The sequence below is a fragment of the Prunus dulcis genome, chromosome 2, assembly GCF_902201215.1.
Source record: "Prunus dulcis chromosome 2, ALMONDv2, whole genome shotgun sequence".
NCBI classification, from domain to species: Eukaryota; Viridiplantae; Streptophyta; class Magnoliopsida; order Rosales; family Rosaceae; genus Prunus; species Prunus dulcis.
In genome coordinates, this window is record NC_047651.1 from 8,123,298 (window position 1) to 8,146,381 (window position 23,084).

The 23,084-nt window shown below is 36.2% G+C and overlaps 1 protein-coding gene across 1 annotated transcript; it reads right to left on the reverse strand.

Annotated features, from left to right (window-relative positions):
* Positions 1-3,991: 3,991 nt before the first annotated feature.
* LOC117619605 (pentatricopeptide repeat-containing protein At5g04780, mitochondrial) lies at positions 3,992-5,754 on the reverse strand. Its single transcript, XM_034349597.1, is given in 4 exon segments — positions 3,992-4,341; positions 4,344-4,739; positions 4,742-5,327; positions 5,329-5,754. Coding segments are annotated over 4 exon segments (1,758 nt in total).
* Between the last annotated feature and the right edge of the window lie 17,330 nt (positions 5,755-23,084).

Genomic DNA, 23,084 nt, shown 5'->3' on the forward strand with positions numbered 1-23,084 from the left:
CTGCCGAAGGTGACAGCACGTCAGCGGGGTGTCAAGGTTGGGTTTTGGTCCTAAAGTGATTCCCACATCGTCTCGAGCACAGCGGTATGCTCAGATTTCAATTTGGTTACCGTTTGACTGTCGATCGGATATCGCATATTAGGCGTTATCCGGGTTCGATATGTTCGGACCATTGGATCGACTTCATTCTCAGATATGTTGATCTAGGTATCTCTAGGATTGTATAGGAATTCGCGGAACGTGAATCGGAGTCCCATATACTTCAATTCAATGAATCAAAGATTAGGTTAAATGACAACCGTCCGATCATGAAAGATCCAACCGTTCGATTCAAACTAAACTTGTAGGACAAGTATAGTAAACCCTGTTGAACATGTAGGGACTTTCGGATCGAAAATCGAAGGCCGTGGGCCCCGTTGGCCCACTTGACCATGTCTGGACAGTTTAACCCTCGATTGACCGTGAGTCTTCCGAGGTAGTTTCACCCATTGAGAAGTGCTAGAACGACCATGTAAACGAGGCTTGACTGTTTGTGAACTATTTTGATTATTTTTGGATTATGAGTTTATGTTATAGTGTTTTATGATATTCTTGGGTGTTATTTAGATATTGGAAGATTATCTTGTTATTTATTTATTTATTATTATTATGAGTATTAATAAAGTATATGACTGGGTAATATTGGATTATTCAAATGTTTATGAGTTATTAGGTAATCGCTTTTACTTTCTAAGGGTATTATACTATGTTTCATTGTGCAAAGTTGGGAACGGCTTACTAACTAGATTCTGGTGTGGACGATAAATTAATTAAATGTCTTATTATATGTTTAGATTTAATATATATACTCATTGACTTGAAAATGATGAATCATGGAGGCTAGTTCTTAACAGAATGTGGTATACATTTTAAATGTAGTTGAGAACTGATTTTTAGAAAGTTGATATAAGAGTTGGAAAATGAATTTGTGCAATAAGGGAAAGTTTATGATAAGTTCGGAATATGGTTTTCAAACCCACCATAGGAGTACCCCCCCCAGTTGCCTTTGAAACAGTTTTGTCATTTACGACAATAACCCATGAGTTTCGGGGACACCTGAACCGTATGGTGCAAGGATATGCGTTCTCAGGCTGACTACATGTCCCCCGAGTTCTGCAAGGATGTGCTGCTCAGGTTGAGTAGGTGTCCCCTGAGTCTTGCGAGGAATGCGGCTTATGCTGACTACATGTCCCCTGAGTCTTGCGAGGAATGCGGCTTATGCTGACTACATGTCCCCTAAGTCTTGCGAGGAATGCGGCTCGGGTTGACTTTGTGTTTCCCAGGCTTGTGAGGATGTGTCACTTATGTGACACTTGGAATTGATGGAATATTATAGGAATTGACGGAATACTATTGGAATTGACGGAAAATTATGGGAATTGACGGAATACTACTGGAATTGACGGATCATGGATGGGGGTACGCTTATATGGAGAGTATTTTGGTTTTAAGAGGTTTAAACTAAAACTGATGATTTCATCTTGATATTTTTTAGTAGAAGTTTTAATACCCATTTTTTGATTTTATGAGACAAGAGTTGAAGGTTTCCAAGTTTTACGAATTTTCTACAAATCATATCTATTCTCTTAAGTGATGAATTTGTTTTTACATGTGAAAGAGGGAAGCATATTTTATTTTAAATTGTGGGTATTGACATTAAGGTTTCACGTGGTGAATGCTATTTTATTAATTTTATCGTTTTCCTACTAATAAGTACAATCTTGATCTCTTGGACTACAGGGGTCCAAGAGATTTGTGATCACTCACCGTTGGATGTAAATTCAACGGTTCACTCACTCTTGCACTCCTTTTAAGAAACTTTTTGAACTATTTGATTAATATCCAACGATGGGTGACCACAATCTCTTGGACTCTTGTGGTCCAAGAGATTGGGACTGCTGATAAGTAATATGTTAATTATATATATATATATATATATTTATTTATTATGCACGTCGAATAAATGGCAGATTGTTCTAACATCAATAGTCCTTAATTGAGTTTTAGCGGATGTATTCGAATTACTTATAAGTTTTGCTGAAAGAACTACGTATAGTTTGATCCCTTGTAAGGGTACGTAAGCAACCTAGAGTTACTAGGTGCAGCCATAAGATCAAGTGCTGAAAATTTGTTCAATTGGGTTTTATTGAAAATTGATTAAGTATTCACATTATTCTAAGGGTTGAGTTCAGATTCAGAGGATGGAATGTTTTATTTGATTTATGGAGGCCTGAGGCCATTCAAAGTTATTCGTCTGAAGCATGCTGAATGATTGGGAATTTTTTTTCAATGTTAATGATATATTTACAGGTGGAAAGTGATTGGGAAACGAGCAATGTACAGGGGAGACTACCGAATTTTTGGTAGAAGTCAAACCCTAAAGAAATTTTTGAATTTTAGTTAGAAGGGCAATTTGGTCAATTTTGTCACATCCTGAGATCGGCTCCGCCGTAGCACGATATTGTGCTCTTTGGGCCTCCCTCTCTGCCGCACTATTTTCTTTTTGGGAACTCACGAGCAACTTCTCAGTGGGTCACCCATCGTGAGATTGCTCTAGCTCCAACTCGCTTAACTTCGGAGTTCCCATGACTCTGAAGGCAGTGAGCTCCCAAAAAGCCCCGTGCTAGATGGAAGCGAGCATGTACATATAAGGCACATCACCACATCTCCGTTGGTCGATGTGGGATGTTACAAATTTGGTCAAGGGCAATGTGGTCAATTCGGCCCAAGTTCCAAAGTGGAATTTGGGTCGGGTCCTGTCAGCCACTGTTCACTAGTTAGAGAGTGTGTTGGGGAAAGAGAGAAAGTCGGGGGAGAGAGAGAGAGAGAGAGAGAGAGAGAGAGAGAGAGAGAGAGAGTTGACTGAGGTTTTTCAAATTTCACTTTGCAAAAATTATGATTGTGCCACTGCACTTCCGTAAATCATAACTTCTTCGTTTCGAGTCGGCATTGAGCCTACCGCCTGTCTACGAACTCGCATCAACAAGCTCCATGCAATGGTGCAACTAATTTCCCAAATTCCTTTATGAACAAAAAGTGATCAAAATACCCCTACCCCAAGGACAAAAATGTAATTTGAAAAGAAAATGTTTTCAAGAATTCAAACAAACAAGTTCTCACATTTTTAAGATTAGAAAACAGTTTTCAAGTTGCATACTAAACAAGTTTTTGAATCTTAAAAATAGATTTGAGAACTCCTTGTTTTTAAGAAAAATCAAAGTTTTTGAGTTCCCTATTTGAATAGGATACCAAACGCCCCCCTTAACTCTTCTTTTTGTTGTGCCTCACTATTTCTTTCTTCTTTTTCTCTTTCTTCTTCTTTCTCTCTTCTTCATCTTTCTCTCTTTTTCATCTTTTGCATGATTCGACAAATCAATAGCTAGCTTACATCACCTATTGAATTGAACCGAATCATGCCCACCCTTAGTTGGCCGACCTAAAATAATCTGATATGAAGTTATCCTGAGCCCGACAAATTCTACATCTCTTCAAACCCATAGTATTTTGGACATATATCAGGCGTAATGATTTTCCAATAAGCCCAATTTAACCCAACCCAAATCATAATTCATTCAAAAACCTCAATGTTATATACCTTTTTATTAGTCTGTAATTTGCAAAGCTAATTGTGAGCATGGAACATTTTGATAAAGTCATTTGGGGGCTACATGAGTTTTGATGTCATTGTGGGCTCAAAATGGTGATAAGTAAGGAGATTTGGTAAAGTCTTTTAGTCTCTTAACACTTTTCTTACGTTTACTCCTTTAGTCACTGGAAGGTCTTTCACACAGCCAGCCCTTTGATTTTCAAAATGCAAGGTCCCATAGATATAATTCCAATTGCAGAAGACCAAATTTCGGGAGTCTCAGACATCTCTAAAATCTAGTACACTCTCTTACCAAAAGTATCTTGATATCTAATATTCTGGATAAGTAGCCATTAAATTAATCTTCTACCAAAATTCCCGACAAGAACAACAACCATTCTTGAAATGGTGGAACATGTTAGTATCCCTGACGATGATTTCCTTCCCAGTACAAGATGATGCAATCTTCATAAAAGAATGGCAATCACCACAAATCCTAAGATTCTTCATGATCCTGATAGATGCATTTGAAGGTAAACGCATCAACCCCAAAGTAAGAGCAAGTTTCTCACTGCGGTGCCTCAAAGGTTCATGTTTTCTGTTCTCTCCCATATAATGAAGGTCATGTTCAGTCTCAGCCGTGTAGCCCATAATCTTCAACTCTTCGATCAAACAGTCCAATTTTGAGTATATCCCAGCAATTCTAACATGCGAAACTCTCCAACCATGAATGAGTGAATTTTGTCCTTGATTTCAATCCAACTCTTCCCGGCATTATTAGGTTCTATCTCAGACAAATGCTTAGCTGCTACCTCAGCCAAGTGAAGTTTTCCATGGATCCTACAAGAAGCCAACAGTGAATCCCACATGGAAGCAGTAGCATCAAATGGAATTTCCTCTATCAAATTATAGACTTCAAACAACAATCCTGACCGACCAAAAAGATCAATCATGCATGAATAGTGAACAACAGTAGGTGACACATTGTGTTCTGTGAGGTTGAAGTATTTCCTTTCACTTTCAATCAATCCCATATGACTACAAGCAGTTAATACATAAACATACGTTACTTCACTTGGGAACCTACCCATCTCCTGCATTTTCTCAAATAGTTCATCACCTCTAGGGAGCAAGCATGTCTAGCAAACCCAGAAATCATGTTATTCCATAACACAGTGTTTGTCTCATCCATACCTCAAAACACATGGTAAGCTTCTTTAATGCTACCACATTTTGCATACATGTCTATAAGAGAGGAAACAATAAATATATTCAAACCAAATCCAGTTTTACATAACACGGCATGCACCTGCTTCCCTTCAATAAGAGCTGCCAGACCTACACAAGCACAAATAGCAGAAGAAATTGTAAACTGGTTCTGCAATAACCCCATCATTTTAGCTCTATGGAAGAACATCAAAGCCTCCTCATAAAGCCCATTTTGCACATACCCGGCTACCATCGAACTCCAAGTAACCTCACTCCTCTCTGGCAGAGACGCAAACACACAGCTTGCATCCTTTATCAAACCAGACTTTGAATAAACGTCAAGCAATGCAATTCCCACATAGACATTTAAATTCATTGCTAACTTAACAGCAAGAGCGTGCAGTTGTTTATACTAAAAAACAGCACATTTCTCTGCACAAGCACAAAGAACACTCGAAACAGTGAATTCACTAAAATGGTTTCCTTCTCTTTCACATCTACAAGAAAATACCAAGAGCTTTCTGTTCCTCCCCATTCTGGGTAAGTGACCCAATCATCGTGTTTCATGAAACTAAGCTTCTTTCAGGCATTTCATCAAAAACTTTGTCAGCACAATAAACTAAACCGCATTTAGAATACACGTTGATGAGTATGTTAGATGTTAAAGTGCCTGCTTGCAATCCAAGACATATGATCTGTCTATGGCAGGCCTTACCTTCCATGGGTGCACCTGTTCTTGCACAGCTTTGCAAGATTTGATGCAGAAGTGGAGTATAAGTGTCCCTTGTCTCCACCAAAACAAGGCATTCTTGGTGTCTAGGTCTGTTAGCTCTAGCACCCTTGGCGATGGCTGAGAACTTTCTGTGATAGTTTTGAGCAGTGTTATAGATTCCTTCCTTGTTTCTTCTCAAGGTTTTCATATTAGCGCTTGCATTGCAATCTACAACATGGTAAAAGCTTTAGAAATAGTGATGGAAATAATCGTATTCTATAGCAGAGGCTCAAACAAGGACCGCAAAGGCCCAACCCAAGCGTGGCTTGGGCTCAATGGCTTGTTTTCTTTTTTGAAGAATGTACGGGCTCAATTGTCAAGAACATTCTAATTAATTTTGAGAATAATTAAATAGTATTAAATTATTTATATTATATTAAATTACTTTAAGATTTAAATTTAAATAATTAATTTACCAAATTTTATTATGTTTCTTTGACTGATTCAAGTAACATTTTTGCAGCATTTATCTTTCTGCATTGAGGTCACTATGTTTTACACTATGTTCTGCTTAATTGGGGAGAATTTTTTTAATTTGTATTTCCTACGCTCAATTGATGCTGTTGAACTTCTGAAACCTTTCATTTCTATTTGAACCTATTTGGGTCTGGTCGAGTACTTAGATTAGTTAGGGTTGAGTTTTTTATGCTCCTGTGTTTGTTAAACATAAATATGGTTACATGTTACTATGTAAATATGTTAAGTAAATTCTTCGTTTTAGTTTTCCACTGCTAATTAAAAACTCTAATCCAACTCGGTTCCTTAACAACAAAGAGGACTTATCATATCTTTAAAATACTTGAAAATACTAGTAAAAAAATGATCAACTGGTATGGATATTGGTGTCCACAAAGGAGTTTGTATTGATAGTTTTGGTGTCCAATTTAGTGTCTAATATACTCTAGGCACCAAAAGTGCCAATACAAACCTTTTTTCGTGGCCCCTTTTGTGTACACCAATGGCCAATATCTATTGATCCTAAATACGATATTTTGATTGTTTTGTGTCATATTATTAAAATTCTCGACGCATGTGTTGATGTCACATGTTTGAATTCTAGATTGGGACAGAAAAAATGTCCTCAAATTTGAAAAGGCCGAATTCAGTTTAAGTAAAAAGTACATCTCCATGCACTTTTTGGGAATGGAACAAATATATATTTTCGTTAGATTAAAATTGAAACGAAAGGGAAACAAAACATTAATGTAGATTGATATAAGGTTTTAATTAGTTGGATAAACTATTGGATATAATGGTTCCGGTGATGAGAGGGGATTCTTAAATAGGGGAATGCTAGCAACCTTCTTTCTAACCTTCTCTTTTGGACTTTCTCCCTTTCCTTCATGACATGTGTCATTTTCTTTACACTTAAAACAATGTCATTAATACATCAAACAACCTAACTTTTGTTTTCCAAATTTACCCTTATTTGATGTATTGACTTGACTTTAATTTATTAATTTTTTTTACAGCTTTCTTAATAACTTGTAAAAAATTAATTTATTAATTTATTAAATATTTAATAATAAAAAATTAAAAAAATTTATTTAAATTATTTAAATATTTATATTTAAAAATAAAAAAAAAACCCTATCTCAAGTCGTCCCCACCTTCTTCCCCAAAGCCCAGCACCTCCATCTTCCCCACCATCTCCTTAGCACCACCCATCTCCACCCCACCCTCTCCTCAGCACCTCCCCATACTCTCTTCCTTCTCTCTCCCTCTTTTTCTCTCTTCCCCCAATCTTTCTTTAAACAAAACCAAGCCCCTGCAAGTTTTGGCTACGGTAAGAAGACCCTCAAGGCCACGGCAAGCATTGGCCATTATACTAAATTTGGGTTTGAGGACCATTACCAAGTACCAACAACAACATCCCAGCCCAAATTTAAAAATCTCACCTTAAAGTTGCAAACTTTAATATGATAAATAAACAAAATGATTTTGATGGATTTTGATTTTGATTTTTTTGTGGGAGATGTCATGTTGTATCAGGTGTGAAGGTCTGGCTCTCTCAAAATGATAATAGAGGGTTGGATTTGGGGCTGCAAGTTTGTATTATTCGAAGAGAGAGAAAGTTGTAAAAAAAATTTGAATGAATTGAAGTAAACATTAAAGTCAATACATTAAATAAAGGTAAATATGGAAAACAAAAAGTAGGTTGTTTGATGTATTAATAGCATTGTTTTAAGTGTAAAGAAAATGACACATGTCATGAGGGAAAGGGAGAAGGTCCAAAGGAAAAGGTTAGAGAGAAGGTTGCTAGCATTCCCCTCTTAAATATTAGGCTTGAAACTCAAATTTGAAATCCCAAGTTTTGAGTGCCCCCACTGCTGAAAATAATATAAATGAAAAGACACCATGTTTATTCCACTAGTCTTAAGACGAGTCTCAAAATTGGTTTTTTAGGTCCCCCACCAAAGATGCTCTTATACACTGGAAACTTGGCACAACCAGGTTCAACAATCATGCGGCTCTGAGTCAGAAATCCTTAAAACGTCAAATAGGTTAACTTATATGATAAAAAAGATACACAATACCCTTTTGGCCTTTGACCTCTTGAGAGCATACTCTGCATTGACCATATAAATATTATTATGCAACTAGGGTAGGGTTTATATATAATATGAGGACATGAGCTAATGGGGTCTAGCCCGACAGAAAATGACTTTGACTTGCAGATAAGTGATTTTAAGTTCTAATCTCCATGATACTTTAATGGTATTTGCGTGAGAAACCCTCCTCCTTGTAACTATCAATTGTATACAAAATACAAAAAACGTGGACTTGATGAATTCTCTTGAGACTGAATGCCATGGATTGTAGCAGGATCGACATATATTGTCATATCGATGTGGCTCCGAGCAAAATGGGAGGCACAAAAGAATCTGGACGTCACTAGCTCACAAGCCCAGTGGACCACACGGCCTTCCTTTTGTGTTTGAATGTGACTTGCCTTATCATGAATTTTAGAGCCCCACTTACTCCAATTGGTTTGATATGTTTTTTGTCTTTGAAAGCCTCCCTTTTGATATAAATATGATAAGTCGGCCATATCTTAACTAAATGAAAGCTGGAACAATAAAGTGTGTACGTGCCAAATAATAATATACCCTCCTCAACCTAAATGCATTACAAAAAAAAAAAAAAAATGTAAATTTAGGTTTTAGCCACAAAAAAATTTTCACTTTTGGAAAAAGTCAAAGCTTTTTCAAAAAAAAAAAAATAGAAAAATTCCTCAACTTTTAAACCAAAGACATGCAAATGTAAAGGATTCCTTAGAAAATCCAAAAATAAATAAGGGCATTTTTGTCCATTTTGCTTCTTTTAAAAATATTTCTCTCTCCTTAGCCTTTTCCAAAATGTCCCTAAAAAAAAGTCGTCATTTGCAACGAATTTTTTCGAAGGAACTGCAAATATCCTTTTAAAAAAACACTATTTCCAACAACAAAGTACAATATGTCATAAATATATCAAAGAGGTGTTTACAAATTTCAACACCCAAATTGCCCTTGGAAAAGAGTTTCTTTGTTGTCGGAAATAGATTTTTTTTTTCAGGAAAAATTGGCGCCACATTTATTTTCGACCAAACTGATCCTTGTCAGTAATAGTTGTGCTTTGCTCCGACGGCATGTTCATGTTGTCGGAAAATCACAACCATTTCTGAGAGATTAGAAGTCGTCATAAATGATTATCTATTTATGAGGGCAATCAGTAGCTCTCGTAAAAGGATGTCTATTTGTGAGGGGGTCTAGTGATTGTCGAAAAAGATTATCTATTATCCAATTTATACTTTTCCACCATTCAAAATTTTTTTTCTTAATAATATTATTATTATTATCATCATCATCATTATCATTATCATCATCGAATGTTATACGTATTTACTTTCTTTGTATTAACAATAAAAAGCGCTTTCAAACTTTGACAATGTTTCACCATTTGAAAAGATTAATACTACTAGAAAATGATTGATTGGTGTAATGTGTGTTTACTTTATATTCATTTTTATATACTAATTATTAAAGTTAAACCTAAAGGAGATTTAAAGTCTCATTTCAAGAAACTATAATATGCACATGTTATTTTTTTATAAATGTTGACGACCATATATGAGAAAGCTTAGAAATCTAGTGTTGTACAAATAAATTTCGGGGAGAATATTTGCAAAAGATCCTCTTCTCTCTCGATGGTCCTCTTCCTCGAATCTTGTAAAATGAATGGCGGTCAATGGAGAACACCTAGGGAGTGTTGGTTAAAGCCATCTGATGCCTAAGTCACTAAAATGTTCTCAGAGAGATTTAGATTTAACTAAAACGATGAAGCTTTCCTTTACGTGAGAGGGGGAGGCGTGGAGTTGGGAGTGGGATGATGATGCAGAGCCATGAGAGAGGCGTGAATTTTTGGTATTTTTGCTAGGTTTTCAGAATTACCTCATGTGTGGTGTGATGATATCTTTATATAGAGTCCCCATCTTTGGTAGGGTTTGTGGAGAATAATTCACTATTGGTGGGAATTATTCTTTTCCATAAATAGAATAAGAGGATAATATCAATGAGAATTGGTAGAAATCGAATACTTGATTTAGAGAGATGTTCATATCTTAAATGAGGATAATTGGCTAATTAAATAGGATTTAAGTAGCACAATTATTTTACCTAAAGAATATTTGTAATAACATGATCCTAAATTAATATTTAATTATTAAAGTACTCAAATAAAAAACAATTTTACCATCGAGAATATTTTAATGGGTTTAAAAGTTGACATTTTGTTTGGGAAAAAGTTTAGGAATTTTATTAGTAACGTTGTGTAGAGCTCATCGATATGAGTTCGTCGACATGCGAGACCCCCAATTCCGAGTTGTAACGAAGGAGAAAAGGTCTAGAAACAAAAAGGGCGTAATGGAAATTTTTAAATTTGTTACTATAGCAAACAGTACCGCTACAGTACCGGGTTGTTTTAAAAAAAATTCTTCTTTTTCTTTCTTCCTTCTCTCTCCCTTCGCAAGCAGCAGCCCCCCTTCTGTTACTATTCATCCAAACAGTTTTTGGGCCGCCATCTCCTCCAACGGCCAACCCAAGCGAAGGCACTAGTACCAAAATAACCAGCACATCATCCGCTTCCTACCCCACCCCTCCACAGTCGCCATTGCCTTCGTATTTCGCTGGAAAATACGAAAATATCGTCGGTTTTGCACATAACTTCCAAGCGTTCGTTCGGCCTATTTCAGCCACCCTTTTTGTTGATCTAGGTATGTTTTTTCATCCTCTCAATGCGTTCTGGCTGATGGTTAGGTTATTTCAGATCAATTTTTGTCTTTTGAAACTCAAATTATCACTTAAAGTTTCAGCCGCTTTTTAGCTGGCGATTACGATCATCTTCGGCCACTTTTTGGCCATGGCCCAAAAACAAAAGTTGCTCCACTCAATGTCCTGATCATGTAGATATAGGTCTTGACCAACGGTTTGGAGATTTTCTGATCTCCGAAATCGCTTTGGGGCACCCACGCGGTGCTAGCGCATATGGCTATGCTTGGTCCACTTTGTGGCTAGTCTTTATGTTCTAAAATAATCCCCATGTTGTCCCAAGCACGACGGTACACTCGGATTTGAATTTGGTTATAGTTTGACTGTCGATCGGATATCGCATATTAGGCATTATCCGGGTTTGTTATGTTCGGACCGTTGAATCGACTTCATTTCAATATATGTGGATCTAGGAATCTCTAAGATCGTGTAAGAATTCGAGGATCATTAATCGGAGTCCCGGATACTCCGATTCAATGACTTAAAGTTTGTGTTAAACCATAATCGTCCTGTCATGCGATTGCGAGCAATCAGACTATTCGATACGGACCAAACTCGCACAACTTGTATATTAAACCTTGTTGAACCGTAGGAACTTTCGGATCGTACATCGGAGGTCGTAGGCCCCACCGATCCGGTTGACTAAGTTTGGGAAGCTTGATCCCTCAGATAACCGAGAGTCTTCCAAGATAGTTTCATCCTTCGAGAAGTGCAAGAACGACCATATAAACGAGGCTTGACTGTTATGTGAATTATTTTGTTTATGGTTTGATTTTGAGATTAAATTATTGTATTTTATTCTTGGTTGTTATTTTTGATATTCGAAGATTATGCATTATTGGAAGTGATGGGATCTCTAGGGATTAATATTTATTTATTTATTATTTATTATTATTATTATTATTATTATTATTAAAGTATCTAACTGAGTGTTATTGGATGATTTAATGTTTATGAATTACTATGTAATCATTTTTACTTTCTAAGGACATTATATGTGTTTAGTTGTGAAGAGTTGGGAATGGTTTGTTAATCGGATTTCAATGTGAATAATAAATTAATTAAATATCTAAGTACGTGTCTATATTTAATATATATACTCAGTGGTTTGAGAATGATGAATTATGGACACTAGTTCTCAACCGTATGTGGTGTAAATTCAAAGGTAGTTGAGAACTGATTTTTGGAAGGTTGAGAAAATATTTGAAATATGGATTTTTGGAATATGAGAAATTTTATAATAAGTTTTGGAATATGGTTTTCAAACTCACCATAGGAGTATCTCCCCCTCCACCCGCCAGTTTTAGAAACAGTTTTGTCATTTATGACATACCCCACTGGTTTTCGGGACGCCTGAACCGTGTGGTGCGAGGATATGCGTTTTCGAGCTGATTACATGTCCCTCGATTTCTGCGAGGATGTGCTTTCTCGGGCTGACTACGTGTCCCCAGAATTCTGTAAGGAATACGGCTCGAGTTGACTTTGTGTTACTGAGGCCTGCGAGAATGTGTCACATTACGTGACACAAGGAGTTGACGGTATAATGTGGGAATTAAATAGAAACTCATGGAATTGACGGAATATTATTGGAAATGACGGAATATTAGTGAAATTGATGGATCACAAATGGGGGTACGCATAGGTGGAGAGTATTTTGGTTTTAAGATGTTTAAACTGAAATTTTGATGATTTTATTTTAGTATTTTTGAGTAAAAGTTTTAATACCTATTTTTTGAATTTATGAGACAAGGATTGAAGGTTTCCAAGTTTTAAGGATTTTCTACAATTCATATCCATTATCTTAAGTGATGAGTCTGTTATTATGTTTTAGTCAAACTGTTGACAGCGATATTAAGGTTTATGTGACCAAAAGTTATTTTAGTAACTTTCTCGTTTTTATACATATCTGGGTTGTTTTTGGCACATATGTGAGTGGGTGAAAGATTGTGCTTAAATCAAAAATCTTTTTGTACGTTTTTAGAGGTTTATTTAGAGTTGAAGCTTTTGTTTAGGGAAGTACGAAAGAACTACGTATGGCTTCATCTCTTAGTAAGGGTATGAAGGCAACCTAGAGTTACTAGGTGCTGCCACATGGTTTGTGTTGAAAATTTGTTCAGTTAAGTTATTTCGGAATTAACATATTCATGTTGTTCTAAGAGTTGAGACTAGTTTTTGATGACAGAATGATTTATTTGGAATAAAGATGCCTGAGGCCATTCAAAGTTATTTGTTTGATGCATGCTGAAGATTGTGGCTATTAGTTGCATTTTGTACAGGTGAAAATTTTGGGAAATGAGCGAATTACAGGGAAGACTGCCAAATTTTCGGCAGAAGTCAAACCGTAAAAGAATTCTTTAGTCTTAATTAGAAGGGCAATTTGGTGAAGTGTGTCGGCACCTGCGCAGTGTTGGGCACGCACAGGATTCGGCTCAGATTCCAAAATAGAATTTAGGTCGGGTCCTGTCAATATTCCTTTTTCCACGTGTCACTTTTTGATTGGTTGTCAAAATTCCATGTTCCCACATCTAGTACTGTCCAGGTTCTCTTAAATGAAATCTAGCATGTACTTGATTGAGCCTTTAGTATACAGAGGATCTTACGTTAGTTGTTGCATTATTTTCTCATAGTTCAATTTAATGTTTTAATTATACATGTTGTTGTTGCATTATTTTCTTATAGTTCAATTTAATGTTTTAATTATACATGTACATACTCGTTTAACAATTTTTTTTTTTGTTGTCATACAAATAAATTTTGATACATATTTTGTTGTAAAATTTTGAATATCGATCATGACATTCCTGAAATAAAGTAATATGTGGTCAAATAGAGCATTACTTCATAACTTATTTTTATATGACATCCTCTGAACGGCCTAACTTGGGACATCCAATTGAGGATATGATTACATAATTTAATTATTGTATACGTACCCTCCTTTTTGTTATATAGTTTTCATAGCCTTAATTAATAATAGGAAAATCATAAATGAATCAACCCTGCTAAATTCTTAGTAGACGGTACCAACAAATTTTTTCAGAAATTCCGAATGAGTGCTGTTATTTCTATCCTTTATCCTATTTCTCCATGCACTTTATGTTCTCACCCATTATATAAATCTAGAGAAGAAGAAAAAAACAGTCCTATCCACCCATTATTATTCATAAAATACTTTTAATTATTAATTCAAACAATTTTCCTATTGTGTTCCATATTTTCATTGCAACCAAACACTCTTTCCCATCCAAACGTGTACAGACACACACACATACAAAACAAAAAAGAGTTTTCTATTTAAACCATGCACTTCTTTATGTTCATCCCATATTTTAATTCAAATTTTCACAATTTCTAAGAAAACTCCACTATCTTCACAAACTACCCTAAATACACACCCAAGAGAAAAAATGAAATAAAAAACTCATCAACCCCACACCCCACACCCCACATCCTGCTATCTTGCCCTTCACTACTCTAAGTTCACCTCAATTTCACATTACTTAAATAGATAAAAATACTATTTTCAAATATGTAGCAACATTATTATTATTATATTTATTATTATTATTATTATTATTATTATTATTATTATTATTATTATTATTATTATTATTATTAAAATTTTGAAAATAGACTATGAGGTTTTGATAAAGAAATATTGACAGTTAAATTAATATGGAAGTTATCATTATCAAATAAATTGGCATACTAAAAGAAAATTTAGCAAGAGATATGTCTACGATATGATTGTAGCCTCAATTTACATATTCTTATTTAAGCAGCCATGGTTTGCAACTAGAGCTATTTTCAAGTCTGGTTTGGAGGCTTTACTTAATGCTAAACCAATTAAAGCTATTTTCCTTCGTGTCCAAATTGTTGATCCTACTGCAGTACTTTGATTTTCCACATCGGCAAAGTCACAATCATATCGTAGGCATATCTCTTGCAATAAGGTGTAGAGGAGTTTGTGTTTTTCAAAAAATTAATATGAAGAGCAGTGGGGTGTGTGTAGAGATGGACTAGGGTTAAGTATTATGTTGGATGACCTTTTTTGTCTTTTTACACAATAATGAAACTTAAGAGCTTATCGGTTTAAGTATTTGGGTAAACAAAGAAAAGTATGAGGTTTTTTTTTTTTTTTAATTTTATTTTTTGAGGACCTTTCCTATTGAAAAGGGCGATAGTATATTAAACTCACACACACAACACAGATGCTAGGACTCGAACCCAGGACCTTGCCTGAGGGAGTAAATACTCCAAACCACTACACTAGTGGGTCCTTTACAGAAAAGTATGAGGTTTAAATAGAAAAACTCAAACAAAAATGCTGCCATTTTTGTCTTTCTATTTCTTCAGTTTTTACCTTTTCTGTCTAGGGAATGTTAGCCTCAACAATATTATGAAAATCAAAATTGAACCAAACCACAATTAGGCCACCGTACTCTGGTCAATTCTGTAGTTTGATCAGTTTGGGCTTGAGCCTAATGCTACCATTTTTTAAAAGTCCAAATCATATTTACTTTTAGCCAAAACCTTTTTTTTTTTTTTGTCAAATTGCCAAAACCTAATAAATTCTTATTAACATGCCCAAATCACTTTTTTCTTCTCTTTCAAATCCTGAAATCATGCAAATTCAAGTGTAACCTATAAAAATCCATCATTCCAATCTAAGTTTCTAAACAACTAAATCAATCTCACATTCACACAATCATCAACCAACAAAGAAAAGGAAATACAACGTCTTATAAACCATTACCCCAAAAAAAAAAAAAAACACAAATAAAGTAAGAAATCCAAATTACACTTATGAAAGATACAACCCATGACAAAAATACACATAAAGATAATATTCTTCCAAAAAAAGCTGCTGCATACATTCTTCCAAAAACCTTAATAGCCACCTGCATAACACTTAAAGAATTAACACAAAGTTTCACCATCAACAAATCATAATTAAAATAGGATACAAGAAAAACCCCTTCCAACATATCCTCATCACACTGTGAAGGGCTTCAAACTTGTCATGGATTTTTACTCCCCATTTCTACAAAATAGAATAAAATAAATCAAACCATTTTAGTTAGAACATAAAAAATAAGAAAATAATCATATTCAAATATACTTATAAAAATAAAAATATTATCCATTTCAATTGATTCATAGAACTCCATCTCCTCAATACTTGGCATTTATTGTAATGAAGATATATCTTCGAACCTTATCGAATTTTGAGAGCAAATCAAAGCCTCAACCATCCTAGGAGACAATGAGCTTCAAAACAAGTCAATCACTCTCCCACTTGTGCTAAAACAAAACTCCAAAGCTAATGTGGAAGTAGGGATTGCAAGCACATCCCTTGCAATTGATGCCAAAGTAGAATACTTGAGCCCATTTAATCTCCACCACCCTAGTATATCAAACTCATCATCAATTGATTCAAGTGGATCCAACAAGTACCTATCCACTTCATATGTTATAACCACATTCTCACTCTCTTGCTGAATTTTTTTTCCACTTTTCCGTTATGGTTTTTCATTTACGACCTCCAAAAACCAAAGAAGATTATGTTTCATTGTTAGTACTACCTCTCTCATTGGTAGTACTAGTAGCACCCATATTATTATTACTAGACTTATACACTTCATATATATTCAAAAGAAGTTGTTCCATTTGTCTTTTGAGCCACCAATGTAACAACCCGATCCTAAATTATTAGTTAAACATTAAATTATTCAAGGAAAAAGATAATTTTACCCCGGAAATATTGAAATGATTTAAGAGTTGACTTTTATTCGGGGGGAGATTAAATGATTAAAATAAGAGGAAATAAATTTAAATGAAAAAAAAATATATATATATATATATATTGAAATAAACAACAAAATAAAATGATTTCAATTAATTAAGGTTTTTGAAAATTAAAGATATTATTTAATATAAAAAGGGGCAAAAATATCATTTTAAGTCTGTGAAGGAATTTGGAAATTTCGGTTGGACCGTTGTCTAGAACACGTCGAAATGAGTCCGTAGACACGTAGTGGATTCGAATCGGAGTTGTAATGAAGAAATGGAGATCAAAAGAAGTTCAGTGGCATAATCGTAAATAATTCGAAGTTCAGTTTTTTTTTTTAAACCTAGAATTTCTGCATTTTGGGGGGCTAGACTAGCCAACTTCAAGAGGGGATTCCTCTCAACTCTGACCAGGTATTCAAGCAAGACCAATCCCGTTGGAACCACCACACTTCCCTCTTCCAGCCCCAGCCCTTCGCCGTCTCGATCCGTCGCCGTTGGTCGCCGAAAACAGTCAAGAAACAGGCGATTTTGGATAGGTCCAAGAATAAAAGTGGTTCTAAATAGGGTATTTTGCATAGGGTAGGAGGTTGGGATTCCAATTTTGGTTCCAAATAGGGTGTTTTGCCTTGTATATAAGATAAACATAAGGAATAATAATATTTAAAATGGCTCCATATGAAAAATAAAACTCATACGTACTCAATATAAGGTAGGACTTCATCCGTATTCTCCAAGACATATAGATGTGCTTGGTTCAACAAGTCCTGATCAACTAAGCTTATTGTGCAACCTGATAATGGCTTCGAAACTCTTCTGGCTTGAAGGAACTCCAATTGTACTAACATCAGATAAATGCTGGGTGCAAAACTCTACAGCTTCTTCAACTATATACCACTCAGCAATGCAACCTTTGGGATGAGTACAGTTCTGAACATATCCCTTTAGTACTTTCATATATCTTTCAAACGGATACATCCATCTAAAATATACTGGCCCACATAGATGAACTTCTCTGATAAGATGTACTACAAGATGAACCATGATATCAAAGAATGAATGGGGAAAGTACTTCTCAGGCAAACACAAAGTAACGACTACATCTTCTGCCAACTTATCTAGCTTGAAAACATCTACCGTCTTTGCACATATAGCATTGAAGAAGAAGCACAATCGACTTATTGCATACCTTGTAGGCTTCTCCAAAACAAAACAAATTGCCATAGGGAGCAATTGTTGCATCAAGGTTTGACAATCATGATATTTAAGTCCAAAGAGTCTTGAATCTTTTAAAGATACAAGATTTTTTATATTTGAACAATAACTTTCAGGGACCCTCTGTAATGACCCAAACCTAAAATTCATATTTAATTAGTAATTTATTATGAGGAAGGACAATTTTGCCCTTGGAATAATTTATTAACGAAAAGTTGACTTTTTGACCGAAAAGGAATTTGACAATTCCACATACACAGTTGCATAGAGCACAAAAAAAACAAGTTCACAGACACAAAGTGGACTCGAATCGGAGCTTTAACGAAGAAAATAAAGTTAAAATATCACGAGGTGCAAAATGGTAATTAGGAAAAATCAGATTTTTAAAACCCTCTCTCTCTCTCTCTCTCTCTCTCTCTCTCTCTCTCTCTCTCTCTCTCTCTCTCTCTCTCCCCCTCCCGTCGCACGACCTCCCCTCTTCCCCCGATTAGTTTTTGTGACGCCGTCGCTGCCACAGAGCACCACCGGCCACGAGACCGGTCTTGTTCAAACCGCCACCCCCTCCTCTTCCTTTTCCGATCACTCTCAGCCCGTGGAACTGCCGGCGATGGCCGGAAACTGAAGAAAACTGAGCGGTTTTGACATAAACTTCAACCCGCTTGTTCTCCTTCAATTCTTCTCCAAATTTGTCGAGTAAGGTATGGATTTCTACCTATTTTCCATGCTATAGCTGATGGTTGGGTAGGTTTGCATCGATTTTGACCGTAGATAGCTTGGTTTTCAAATTGAAATTCGGTCAATTTTCAGCCTCCGTGTTCGGCCACTTCCGGTCAGTTTTTGGGGTAGGTCCAAGAACAAAAGTGGTTCCAAATATGGTGTTATACCTAGGGAAGGAGTTTGGAGCCGTGGTTTTGAGATTTTTCGGCAATGCATAATCGCTTTGGACACCCAGCGCTACCGGGGCATGCGGCGGCTCGTGGGCGAGGGTCGTGCAGTGGCACTATGTCTTGATGCGATCCTTAGGTTGTCACGAGCGCGTAGGAATTTGCGGATCTCAATTTGGATACCGTTTGAGCCTCGAACGGATTTTCCATATTGTGCGATTTCTGGGTTCAATACTGTTGAGCCATTGGATCTTAATCAGTTTCAGATAGGTTACTCTAGATAATTCCAGAATCGTGTAGGATTCGACGGATAGTGAATCGGAGTCCCAGATACTCCGAAATCACGAACCTTAGGGCTGGGGTTTAGAAATTACGCGATTACACGATTGTGATCAATCCGACCGTCCGATCGACACCAATACCCTCTAGACATGTGTCCTAGATATATTGGACCTTCTAGCGGCTTCCGAATCATATTGTGAGGTCATGGACCCGTGGGTTTCCGGGTTGATTTTTTGGGACTTTAACGCTTTTTGAGTCCCAAGATACTGCTAAACTTGAAGGAAATTTTTTATGAGCATAGAGATAACTTTAACTTTACGCACGTACTTTTAGGAGCCGGGGGTCATGGTTTTTATATTAATACTATATTATATTAATATAATATTATGGTCATTGAATCAGTCACCCGGGCACCAGTTGACCCACAGGAAGGACCTTCAAGAGGTCCAGCGAGCTCGGACTACCAGTGAGTGGGCTCTTTGTTTTAATAAATGAATTTAAGCAGTTCAGTTTCAGTTATAAGCTGTTTTATGCTTTTAAATATTTTATTTTGCATGCTGCCGAGTGGAATACCCTTTAACGGATATAAGAAAAGAAATTCTAGTTACTTGTCAGATAAATGGCAGCATAATTTTAAAGGTTACAGAAAGTTAATTATTCAACAGCTTTGCTTCAGAAACTTTATATTTTCTTAAACCACCTTGTACCCAAATAGTAAATGTTGCCTTCGGATTATATTGGTTGCCTTCGGTTTAGTCAGCATGCTTGACAGTTGCCCCACGAGTTCCTTGGTACTCGAACTCGTGTGGAGCGAGTAATGCGGATAAAGGTGGACCATGGTCCCCTGAATCCTGTGAGTTGCGGCTCGGACTGACCTCGTGTCACTGAGACCTGCGACTATGTGTCACCCATGGTGATGCAAGGAAGTGACGGATATAAGGAATTGACGGAAATAAAGGGTACACCTAGGTGGTAGTTTTAAACTGTTTTTAAAAGTGATGTTGACCATGAATATGATTATGTTCATGTATAATTATATACGTTCATTGATTTCAGAAATAAAGAGAATAATTTAGTTTGTACAACTGTTTTTACAGTGGGGTTAGTATGTTCATATGCTCTTTTCTAAACTTTGTTTTTGGGTCCACTCACCCTTTTCCATGTTTTGCGCCCCCAGGCAGTAGACGTGCACAGTGATCCACCACCGGGCCTTTTTCCATCTTCCGCGCCTTTTCTTTGATGTTGGATTTTTGTTTTGTAAAAGGATTCACTCCTTTGTAAATTCTTAGTAGTTGCTCTGATGTTTTGCCCTCGATTGAGAATTGAACGGTTGGACTGTATATATATGTATACTGGCAGTTGGATATATATATACTTGTTTGGTAGGTGTAAATGTGTTGGTATTGAGCTAGTTACAAGGGAAACTCTGTCGGTTTTTCGGTAGACGTCAACCTTGTTATTTTATCATGTTTTGTATAGAAGGGCAAATAGGTCATTTATGCCCGACATTCACCAGGTGTCGGACACGCACAGGGTCCGGCTCAGATTCCAAAGTTGAATTTGGATCGGGTCCTATCACCCTCTACCATAGAAAGAATTGCAAACCGCTCTCTTCTCTGCTCTTGACAAATTCCAAGGCCCTGGAGGCAAGTGAGTACGTATTTATCCATACTCGGGTTGCAAATCAGTTTTGACCCCCATGTTCAATAAATATAACTGAGCAGCAATCCCATCTTTATTTTTTCCAGGGATCTTCAGCAATGTACCAATGATACTATCGTAAACATTCTTCTCAATATGCATAACATCTAAGACATGCCTCACAGGAAGGTATTTCCAATACTCGAGATCAAAGAATTTTAATTTCTTCTTCAAACGAAATCTGTCACCATCATTCTCACCAACACTTCCCCCATATTTCGAGCCCTATACGTAATTAATATCTTCAACCATGTACATCACTTTTTCTCCTGTTAATGGCTCGGGAGGCATATTCAGGTTTCCCATTAAAAGCTGCACACTGCCTCCGATATGGATGATTGATTGGTAATCATTTTCTATGCCCAAAAAATTTGTGGCCATTTTTAAACCTGTGACTAAAAGTATCATCGCCACATATTGGACAAGCTTAATATCCTTTAACGACATAACCAGATAAGTTCCCATAGGCAGGAAAATCATTAATTGTCCACAGTAATATACCTCTGAGTGTAAAGTATATATTCTTCTATATATGCATCATACACTCCTTTAATCTCATCCCACATAGATTTTAAATTATCAAGCAAAGGCTCTAAGTAGATGTCTATATCATTTCGGGGTTGTTTAGGACTGGAAATCAATAAGGTCAACATCATGAACTTCCGTTTCATGCATAGCCATGGTTGGAGATTATATGTAACTAAGATAACTGATCAACAACTGTATCTACTACTTAAAGAACTGTGGGGATTGAATCCATCAGATGAGAGAGCCAATCTCAAGTTTCTCGGCTCTTTACCAAACTCGGGCCATTTATCATCAACAAGTTTCCAAGACGGGGAATCTGTTGGATGAGACATATGACCGTCAGCTGATTTTCTAGCAGCATGCCAATTTAAACTCTTAGTTGTCTTATGTGATTGAAACATCCTTTTAAACCTTGAAATTGGAGGAAAATACCACACCACCTTCGCTGGCACACCCTCTTTCAAGATTGAATCTTTGCCTTCCTTCCACCTTGAGATACCACAACTAGGACAATTAGTTGAATCTACATAATCCTTCCTATACAAGATGCAGTCATTGGGACATGCGTGGATTTTCTCATAATTCATCCCTAAAGTAGACAATGTCTTTTTTACTCGTACATAGGGGAAGGTAGTGTATTTCCTTCTGAAAGCAAATCTCCTTGAAGTATCAATAATTTTGTAAAACAAACATCACTCATCCCATGTTTTGCTTTCAAATTATATAACGTCACCAAAGCCAACAACATCGTGTACTTACTGCAACCAGGGTATATAGGTTGATCTCCATCCCCAATCACATTGGCAAACTCATAAGGGTCAAATCCAATATCGCCTAAATTATTATCATCCATCCCTAATTTTTCAGAAAGAAAACTGAACCTACTTTGCTCATCTTCTTCCACATTTCTACTAGCATTAGTAGTCCATTCCCAAGGTTCTCCGTGCCATGTCCAAATCTTATAGCTTTGGTCAATTCCATTAAAGTATAAGTGGTCCCTTATCATTCCAACCCCAAACAATCGAATATTCCCACATTTAACTCATGGACAATGAATATGAGTTGTATTTTCAAGATTTTCTACAACAAAATTCAAAAATCTTTGCACCCCTAACTCGTATGCCTTCGATCTTATATCTGCATGCATCCAAGACTTATCCATCTCACACACTATAAATCATATACATAATAAAGTGAAAAGACCAGCAGTGAAACACTACTATATTCACATAGCAGAGAATAAATTTTAAAAAAAATTAAACATGAATCAGACGATGGTTTTTACAAAATAATCGTCTTGTAACAGAGAGTCAGACGATGACATATCTAGTTACCGTCGTCTTTAAGCTACCCAAACCCAGATATTTGTATTGCTTTTTAAAGAACCATGTTCTGGATTTTGGTAGCCTAAAGACGACGGTGAATGGAGAAACAGTCATCTTTAGGTTACCAAATGCAAACAACAACTCAGACGATGGTAGTAAATGAAAACCTGACGTATAATAGAAATTTAGACTATGGTTTGTTCCACCAACTGTCGTCGTGGTTTACAAAAAAACGAAGTCTAAATCTCCCATCCCCATTCTTTTTCCAAGAACCCTTAACAGAATGCAAACACCAAAACATAAAAGAACCCATATATAACTCCAAATTACGAACCCATAGCTCCCAAAACATATATTAAGAAACCAAAGCTACCTAAATGAACGAAAATATTTATGGATTTTACAAACTAAGAGAATATTGAGAGAAAGCTAAGAGAATATAACAAA